The following is a 10,519-nucleotide window of genomic DNA, read 5'->3' on the forward strand; positions in this document are numbered from 1 at the left end:
TCAAGACAGGGTTTCTCTGTGGCTTTGGAGCCTGTCCTGGAACTAGCTCTGTAGACCAGGCTGGTCTCGAACTCACAGAAATCCACCTGCCTCTGCCTCCCGAGTGCTGGGATTAAAGGCGTGCGCCACCACCGCCCGGCGAAAGTTCATAACTTTTTTTACACTTTCAAAAACAGAAAGATTTGATTCTTGCTTTCCTGCCAAATCTCAAAGTATCATATTTCTAAAAGAGATCTTCAGGTGTGATGGCTCAGTGGGTAGGAGCATTTGTTTGTTCCCAGGGACCCTTATGATAGGATGATGTGGTAATATTTGTTATAGCACAAACAAATGAAGCTTGCCTGAGGATCAGAGTGTGGAGGAAGACCATAGTTAGCAATAGAGGCCAGGCAGTGGTGGCATACACCTTTAATCCTAGCACTCAGGAGGCAGAGGTAGAAAGATCTTTGTGAGTTTAAGGCCACCCTGAGCTATACTACATACACTCCTCTTACCTGCCAGTAAAATAAATAAATAATTTATAAAAAAATCATATGTTCTCAGATCCCAAAACAAAGCAAAACAAACCATATTCTAGAAATGAGTCTGGTTTACTGGAAGCAAACTCTATGTATGTGCCCTGACCAGTAGTCTCAGATTCCAGACCAGCATCAGCATCAGCCTTTCTCTTGGATCTCTCCCGCTGTTTTCCTCTTCCCTATCCATTTTGAGGCCCAAGAATGAAGAAAAGTGTAAAACAATGCAAGCAGAGCACCAGAATTCATCCCTCTGCTTCCTGACTTTGAACTCTCCACTATCTGTATAGCACACACACATCCTTTGTTTCAATTACTTTTCACATTTGCTTATCCTGGCTCTATCCCATGTAGAGCAGAACTAGCATTGTGCCCGTAAGGCGAAAGAATAGCATGCCAGTTCTCAAGAAGAACACAACATGAACATCTGTAACAATCTGGAGATAATTGTTTGTAGTGCTACTTTCAGAGAGATTCTGGAATGCTCCATTAAAAAATACAAAGAGAAGTCTTTTGTGAAAGAAAGGCGACCTCTGCAAAGGGACATGCTACACTGATAATAGTCAGCAAACAACCGTCACAGGAAGACTTCTGTTTTGCTGAGAAGTGTGAACAAGACTATGATAGAACTAAACTGCTGGGATCAACAGATGAACTAAGAATTACTTCTTCACATCTCCTCCTAACAGTACCTTGTCTCTTCTTTACTTAAATACAAAACATTTTTTATAGTATTAATTCAAAGAACACAGCCTGTTCTGTGAACTCAGATCTCACTCCAAGGTTTCTCCTGTATATCTCTTCAAGTCATTCAAAGATTACCTCTTCTAGGAAGTCTTCTTTTATCCCTAGTATAACATGTGTACTCTATCTCCTACCTCAGCAAGTATTTCTAGGATACAATATTAAATTAGAGTCAAATGTAGTGGTGCATACCTGTAATCCCAGCATTCAGGAGAAAAAGGGTGAGGCAGGAGGATCATAGATTCAAGGCCAGTTTGGGCCTGGAGACCTCAAGTTGGTTGACATACTCTTGATGGTACACTCCTATATTTAAAATGAAGGATACACCTTCCTTCTAATTATATATTTTAGAAATATTAGATGTTCTTCATAACTAAGCAGCCTGATTCTGAATGATTGGCCATTGGTGACTAGAGTTATTCTCCTTCCCAGTCATTTTCAAAACTGGAACCTTTCTCTACAATAACTAGAGAGGAACTGACATGGCTTCAACTGTTGTTATACACAGCAAGACTCAGTCATAGAAAAACTGTATCTTTCTTTACAGGATATTGAATGCCACCAATTTTTGTTGTTTTCTTAGATGGGGCACCGCTATGTAGTCCAAACTGGGCTGGAATTCATGTTCTTCTCTGCCCTAACCTCTCTGGTGCTAGAATTCTAGACATATACCAGCACATGCAGCTAAGGGTTCAATTATCTTGAGGCTGTATAGGCTAAGAAGTACCTCTGTAGTTCTTCCCTGTTGTCTGGATGTGCAGTATTCAGTACAGACTGGTGAGAACCTGGTACCTTAACAGTTCTTTATCCTCCAGTGGATCTCAAAAAGCAGAAAGAGGCAAGGACACTTTTTGGTTTTGTTTTTTTGAGACAGGGTTTCTCTGTGTATCTCTGGCTGACCTGGAACTTGCTCTGTAGACCAGGCTGGCCTTGAACTCACAAAGATCCACCTGCCTCTGCCTCCTGAGTGTTGGGTTTAAAGGAGTGCACCACCACCCTTGGCTCCACTGGTGAGTCTGCCTAAGCTCTCTGTATAAGATAACTCTGTACATGACCAAGAAAAAAAGGCCTGGCACTGGATTGAGCTGGGAAACTAAAAAGCTAGTCCTTAATTGAAACCATATATCCTCCTACATTCTCACATAAGAGATTTAAATATTTCTTCTGAGCTTCTTGCACTGCACTTTATCTGCTTACAGGTTTGATTCTATCACGACTCTGTATCAATCACTTTACATCTATCTGTTCAGTATTTTCTCTATTCCCCCACTTAAGTCAACAATGTTTATATGATCTAAATACTATTTAATTTCAAATATTATCTATTAAAATATTAAATATTAACCATCACTAAACTTACTTTCATTATGTGCCATATAATGCTCTGTGCTTAAACGTATAAAGTTACTTAGTCCTCAAAACAATTTTCACAAGTTGGCTTCTAATTACCCTTATATTAGAGATGACAGAACTGAGCAAAGAATGGTGAAGTAGACTGCTCTCTTCTATCTGTCCACTTGACCCAAGGAAACTTTTAAAGGGCTCCTGGAGTTTTTTGTGAGAATGAGACATGGTACCTCACAATCTTTTTGGAATAATGACCAATTTTATTTTAGACCTTTATTCATGAAGTTACATTAAAAACATGGGCAGTATTCTACTGCTCTGGGCATAAACTCTACTGGAAGTCATTGCTTTAGTTTCATATTCTGTGAAAACAGTGAAAGCCACTGTGCTGATCCTAAAGTTCCTGTTGCTAGGGCTTGTACGATGGGCTTAATCTAGAACTTTTAACCAAATAAAACCTTTCTCTGCTAAGTTGCTTTTGCCGAGATATTTTACTACAACTGAAAAAGAAATTAAAAGAAACTAAAAAAAAAAAACCATGTTTACAATAAAACAAATGTTGTAACAGCAACAAAAAATTATACTGGCCAAGTTTAAGAAAGAATTTGGTTAGTTTGGTTCTCAGTATAACCCAGTTGCCACTTATCAAAGCCCATCTACTCTCAGGGAACATTTATGTCAGGACTGTAGTTAGAGGAGATTTGTTAGCATTAAATAACCCAGAAAACATCTTAGCCTCTCCCTAGATAGCCTAAAGAAATCGGTCACCTAAGATCCAAGTCCCTGCAGCCGAGCTGAGTAGTACCGTTAAGCAGCAGCAGACTGAACAGAGCCTTGGAGGCTCAGTCAGAAAGCCTCCACTGTGCAGAGAAAGGGCTGCAAACAATAAAAATCCTGTATACTGTAACAGAGAGAAGCTGATGTTCTTATCAAATGCACACTACAGAGCCTCACCAAGTATCTAATATAACAAGAAAGGAAAAAAAGCTTATACTACCTCTGAAATCTTTCTTTTCATTTTCTCCACTGGAGTCAACTTTTTTTTCTTCTTCTTCACCTTCTTCTTCTCCAAAGGAAGCCATAAATAGTACACCAGTTTGGGATAACAAATTCTTTAACTGACTACAGAGTAGATCCAACAAGGATTGAACTACTTTTGGGCTCAATTTATCAGCATAGGTTCTGTGTGAAATAAAAGGAAAAACTGTAACAGGAATACAAAAAGGGATAAATACTATACAAAAAAAAGCCCCATCTAGTTCTTCCAAGACCTTTCTAGTACTTACCCCGTAGTGATAGCTAGAATCTGGAGCAACCTTGTACTGGCCACTTTCAAAGCTGTGCTAAGCTGGGAAACACCAGTCTTTGGCAACAGCTGCAGGGGTTGTCCTAACATGGTGTCTGTGCCACATAACTGTGACAATACATTCAACAGACCAGTGGAGATTGCCAAAGAAACATCCACTGGCTGATAATGAACACTGAGGGCAAAAACTGTAACCAGAAGAAGACGTTGCTGGGCTTCTAAAAAAAAAAAGAAACAAAAATAGAAAGACAGTTGAGAATCTCTTTGAGACTAAATAAACTTTTTTGAAACTAAAATAAGCTTCTCTAAACTATAAATAATAATATAAAGTACTAATCAATTTTTAAGTATTTTGCTCTTATTTGTCAGTTGATCTGCTAGTGTTAAACATAAAATGGAGCCAATTCTCTACATAAACCCAAAGTGTATATCGTTAATCTTTATTTACAGGAAGTTACTCACCAATGTGATGCTTATTTGCTTGAAGGGCTCTCTCTAGAGTAGCAGACAACTGTTGATAAATCTTATGGACAGCCACCTGAATTTCAATCTGAATATTTCTTTTAGCTGCTCTGATCCCATCCTAAATCACACAGAGTTACTTTTAAAATCAGCAATAATACCTTTTTTCAAAAAAAAAAAAAAAAGTAACAGCATTTTAGCCTTAGTCTATGCTAGGGCCCTACGGTATTATTCAGTAAAGTATATGAAAAGTTTATAACAAAACTAGTTTAAAATGATTGGTAGTTCTTGACTCTGTGTGTATTCCTCCTTCCAAGGCAGCTTTGCCTATCTAAATAAAGACATATATACAGTTTATAAATGCCGGTTAAGTTGGCACATGCCTTTAATCCCAGCACTTGGAAGGCACAGGCATGCAGAGCTATATGAGATTGAAGCCAGCTTGGTCTACAGTGAGTTCCAGGATAGCCAGGACCATATAGAGGATCCTGTTGCAAAAATTCAACAAAACAAACAAAGCACAAATTTACAAATTTAAAACCAGAACAGAAAAACCAGGAAGAATAACCAAGTCTAAGATGTAAGTATTAAAAACCATCTTCCCAAATTCCAACTCCTATCTAGCTCTACATTATCTGATTATGGATTAATAAAGCTGAGCCAACCAATTCTCCAAAAGCACAACTGTATGATTAATAACCTAATCTCAACTGTACAATTTACAAACTTAGCCAAACAATGACAGATCGATCAATCTATTTATTTATTTTGGTTTTTCAAGACAGGGTTTCTCTGTATCTTTGGAGCCTGTCCTGGAACTAGACCAGGCTGGCCTCGAACTCACAAAGATTCACCTGCCTCTGCCTCCTGAGTGCTGGGACTAAAGCACTGCCCAGCTAATAATGACAGATCTTAAGTAACTCAAAAGCTTTTAGAATTTTAACCGTGGTCATACACATCACCAAATTCCACATCATCTTAAGTAACTCAAAAGCTTTAAGAATTTTAACTGTGGTCATACACATCACCAAATTCCACATCATCCAGTTGGCTCTGTAAAAAAAACAAAGAACTGAATACAGAACGAGGTGTCACTCATGTACTTACTTGATAGTGATGCAATCGGCCACTCTCTCCTTTGGTTCCTGTGTGTCCAACAGTGCCTAAACCAAAACACCCTGCTAGAAACTGCAGTCTCACAGATGTGAGCAGAGTGGATGATTGAAAGCCTGAACTTGACCTGCTTCCTGACAGCAAGATGCTACCCTTCTCCTCCATGCCAGATAATAGAGTGAGGATCTGGTGAAGTGCCTCCAAACGAAGCTTGAAAGAAAAACATTTGAGAGTCTGTCACTAAACTCAAACATAAGGAATTCTGTATACCATAGGTAATATGCTATTCTAGGACAAAGAAAGTCTGACATTCTAGGAATCTGTTAAGATAAATATTTTGTTATTACTGTTTATTAAATCAAGACATATCTAAAGTCTCTTTAAGAATATTTTAATAGAACAGAAGCCACACATACAATGGGAAGAGGAGATTTGATAGGTTGGTACTGAGGACTGAACTCAGGATTTAAAGTGCTCTGATGCTGAATAATATACCTCGGTTCCTAAAGTAGCAAATGTAAAATTTGGTGACAAAGTATCAAGGCCAGGCTGTCCTGCATGGTGTGTCTTCTTAGGAAAGTCACTGAACTTCATGAGTCCCAGTTTCTTCAAATGCAAAATGAGACTAACAATTCAGTATCTATCCTACTCAAAGAGCTACTATGAAATGCAGACGCGCTAACAGGTCAAAACTATGTAGTTTTATAAGTACAAGTAGTAAGATTGTATAGAATGAATACTCTGAGTCCAGAATCAGAAGTACCTTTCCATGGTTTGTCCAAGACTCACTTGAGTTTCTGACTCTACTTTCTTTAAACACTATTGGACTACCCATTGCTCAGTCGACTCTTCTTTGAAAAATAAAAAAATAAGTTTCTACTTTAAAATAGTTTTAGATTTACAGAAGTTATACAGTTTTTTTATGTGAAGCAGTGATCCTAACAATAATCATCATGATCATAAAAATCAAAGTACTGAGGATCAACCCTGAAAAGGGCTGAAGATGCTTTGCATCCAGCAATATCAACTAATCAACTAGTCAGTCAAGATGAACTCTTCGTTTAATTGAGTTTTAAGACTTTTTTACTTTATGTGTGTGTATGCCTGAGTGTATTTGCACCTTGCACGTGCAGATACCGATACAGTCTATAAAAGGGCATCAGATTCCCTTGAGCCAGAGTTACAGGCAGTTTTAGAACCATCTGAGGTGAGTACTGGGTAAACAAAACATGTGTCTCAGCAGCATGTACTCTTAATCACTAAGCCATCTCTCTAGCTCCCAAATAGACAGGCTAGCCAGAGGTATATGAAGAGACTCTATGTCTAGAATAAACAGAACAGGATTAAAGAGAGAGAGAAAAGATAACAAAAGGCTAGATCTCAATCTTAGATTAGATTCTTACAATAATGATTACTACAGTAAAGATGAGCAAAATTTGTATTTTTTTTTTTTTTAAATCAATCTCGGGACCAGCAAAATGGTCCAGTGGGTAAGACTGTTCACTCTGCAAACATGATGAGCTGAGTTTTAATCCCCCATCACTCATACAAAAAGCAGGCACAGCTATGTGGGTCTGTAACCCCAACACTGGGGGTCAGAAACAGGTGAATCCTAAGAGTTCACTGGCCAGCTAGCCTAGTCAAAACAGACATTCAGTGAGCGACTCTGTGTCAAAGAAATAAAGGAGAGAGTAATTGTGGTGGTTTGAATAAAAATGGCCCCTATAGGCCCATATGGAGTGGCGCTATTAGGAGACGTGGCCTTGTAGGAAGAAGTATGCTACAATCTTCATTCCTGTTGCTCTTCTATTCGGATGTAGAACTTTCAGCAGCTCCTCCAGCACCATGTCAGTCTACATGCTGCCATGCTTCCTGCCATGATGATAATGGACTAAACCTCTGAACTGTAAGCCAGTCCCAATTAAAAGTTTTCCTTAAGGGGCAGGAGAGATGGCTCAGCGGTTAAGAGCACTGACTGCTCTTCCAGAGGTCCTGAGTTCAATTCCCAGCAACCACATGGTGGCTCACAACCACCACCTATAATGAGATCCGGTGCCCTCTTCTGGCCTATAGGCAGGATATTGTATAAATAAATAAATAAATAAATAGATAGATAGATAGATAGATAGATAGATAAATAAATAAATAAATAAATAAATAAATAAATAAATAAATAGGTTTTCCTTAATAAGCGTTACTGTGGTCATGGTGTCTCTTCACGGCAATAAAACCCTAAGACAGTAACAGATGATGAACCCTGACTTCTTGTTCTCATCTCTACATATGAATACAGTCACAAATCCATCTCATTAGTGCACAAACTTTCTTTCCTCTTTGATAATTGTTACCAAAAGTTGTTTTAAAGGAAATTTCCAGCCAGGCAGTGGTGGCGCACGCCTTTAATCCCAGCACTTGGGAGGCAGAGGCAGGCGGATCTCTGTGAGTTCGAGACCAGCCTGGTCTACAAGAGCTAGCTCCAGGACAGGTTCTAAAACTACAGTGACATCCTGTCTCGAAAAACAAAACAAAACAAAAAACAAAAAAAGGATCATGAATGGCAATTGTTAAAGAAGTCCTGAGCTAAGATGGCATTAATCTGTAATAATATTTGTAATAATATACAGTCTTTATTTTTCATGATCATGATACTTGGGAGTAGTCAATTTTTTTCTTTTTTATCTAAGCCTATTCACTATTCCATTTACACTGTAAAATACAGTTGAAAGAGAACTGGCCTTTTTTCCTAGAAATGACAATGTCTTTCTTCTGAGCAAACTCAATATTCTAGACATATTTGAAAGAGAAGTTACCTCTTTACCTAGAAAAGGAGAAGTGTTTATTCTAAGCATACTCATTAGTCTTTTCACATTGTAAAACAGCTGAAACAGAGTAGCCTCTTTCCCTAGAAAAGGCAATGTGCTTCTTCTATGCATAATCACTATCCTATTCACACTGCTAAATACAGTAGAAAGGAATGTGGGCCCGTTCCTAAGAACAGATAATGCATTTCTTCTAAATCTACTCACTAATATAGTCACAATGTTCAATATTGTTGAAATCAAAGTGGCCTCTATTCTAAATACAGAAAGTACAATTACTCAAAGCATCCTCACTATTCTATTCACGTTGTCAATATAATGAAAGAGAAGTAGCCTCCTGCCCAATAAAAGACAATGTGTTTTCTCTAGGCACACTCGTTATTTTATTCACAATGCTAAAGTCTGTAGAAAGAGAAGTGACACTTTATATACTTTAGGGTATGTTCCTAAATTTGGATTTGCCTTCCCTACACCCCTCCCAACACTGCTCGTCATTAGACTATAGCTAGGGATTTGTAGAAGAGAGCTATAGAGTTCAGTAATCTCATATTATATTAAGGATACACGATGGTCACATGACTTAATACTAATATTATTAATCATGTTTGCTTAAAATTCTATCTGCCAGATTTCTTATGTTATTCTTTTTCCCCTTCCCATATTCTGTTAGAAGCAAGTCACTAAGTCCAGCTCACTAACAAGGGGAAAGGATTTAATTTCTGTTAGAGGGAGGAATATCAAAGGATCTGTGGACATATTAAAATAATCATTAACAAATATTTAAGGGTTATTCTGTGACTATGCAAACATCCTGGGTACTCTCATGTATGAATGTTTATTCATCAGTGGGTCTGTGGTAGTTTGAATGTAATTGGCCCCCATAATCTCATAGGGATGGTACTATTAGGAGGTGTGGCCTTGTTGGAGTAAGTGTGTCATCACTGTGGAGATGGGCTTTCAGGTTTCATATATGCACAAGGCATGCCCAGTGAGACAGACCATGTCCTGTTGCCTGCAAGTCAAGATTTAGGACACTCAGCTCCTTCCCATGAATCAGCCAGGGGGAGATAGTTCAGTAGCGAGGGTTAGTGTCCCGAGGCCCTGCTCCATCCATGCATGTTTGTTAATGGGCCAATTCTTGTGTAGAACCAGTATAATCACTGTAGTTGTTGAGATTCATAATGACAATGGCTATTCATTACCCACAAATAGCATTTTGCAACCCTTCTGCTATAGTGATTTATCATTTATATTTAAATAAATAAAGCTTGCCTGAAGATCAGAGGGTAAAACAGTCCTACTGTTTTACAGACCAGGCAGTGGTGACACACACATTTAATCCCAGTAGTCACACTAGTTTGCCATAGAAACAGGGTGGTAGTGGTGCACACCTTTAATCCTAGCCCTAAAGAGGAATATTAAATGGGAGGAGACAGCTCTTAAACATAGTCTCATTTTGACATTCCTGGGAGGCAGGACAACCATTTCAGACTGGCAATTTCAAACACCCAGTGGCTGGCTGTTTTACTTTTCTGACCTTCAGGTTGAGCCCCAATATCTGTCTCTGGGTTTTTATTAATAGTGTTACATTCTCCCTGTCTTCCAGTTCTTAAATTCTTTCTAACCCCTCAAATGAAATAATCCCTGAGCCTTGGAGAGGATGATATAACTATCTTCTGTAGGGTTGAGCAGTCAATTGTCATTTATTTATTTTGGTTTTTCGAGACAGGATTTCTGTGTACCCCTAGCTGCCCTGGAACTCACTAGGGTAGACCAGGCTGGCCTTGAACTCAGAGTTACACCTGCTTCTGCCTCCTGAGTGCTGAGATCAAAGTTGTACACCAATACTGCCTGGAAATTTATTCTTAATAGCTTTTATAGCAATGAGTCTCTATCGTTACTGAAATTTTGGTATCTCTTCATGGTTGTTGAATGATACAGGAGAAACTGGATCTCCACTTGAGGTTCTTAGTCTCATTAATAAAAGAATTTAAGAATAAAGAGGAACCCTGTCTCAAAAAAAAAAAAAAGAATAAACTCAAATGAAAGCTCAAAAAAGAAAACAGAAAAAACTATCAAAAGCTCATGTGGGGCTAAGGAGACAGTTTTGTGAATAAAGTGCTCACTGCATGAGCACAGAGACCTGAGTTTAGACCCCAGCACCCACAGAAAAACTAGGCCTGATGCTGTTTATCTGTAACCCAGTGTGGGGG

General features: G+C 38.5%; 1 protein-coding gene across 9 annotated transcripts in view; it reads right to left on the reverse strand.

The window, feature by feature from the left end:
- Herc1 (HECT and RLD domain containing E3 ubiquitin protein ligase family member 1) overlaps positions 1-10,519 on the reverse strand; it is a 166,544-nt gene that overhangs the window by 73,588 nt on the left and 82,437 nt on the right. For all 9 annotated transcript variants that reach the window (XM_026779061.1, XM_026779067.1, XM_026779062.1 and 6 more), the window contains 4 exons: positions 5,482-5,697; positions 4,375-4,495; positions 3,893-4,130; positions 3,604-3,788 (listed from right to left, as the gene is read on the reverse strand). In XM_026779061.1, the coding sequence (XP_026634862.1) occupies positions 3,604-3,788; positions 3,893-4,130; positions 4,375-4,495; positions 5,482-5,697 (760 nt within the window). The remainder of the gene's footprint in view (positions 1-3,603; positions 3,789-3,892; positions 4,131-4,374; positions 4,496-5,481; positions 5,698-10,519) is intronic.

This window comes from Microtus ochrogaster, chromosome 5 (genome assembly GCF_000317375.1).
Source record: "Microtus ochrogaster isolate Prairie Vole_2 chromosome 5, MicOch1.0, whole genome shotgun sequence".
In the NCBI taxonomy this organism is placed as follows: Eukaryota; Metazoa; Chordata; class Mammalia; order Rodentia; family Cricetidae; genus Microtus; species Microtus ochrogaster.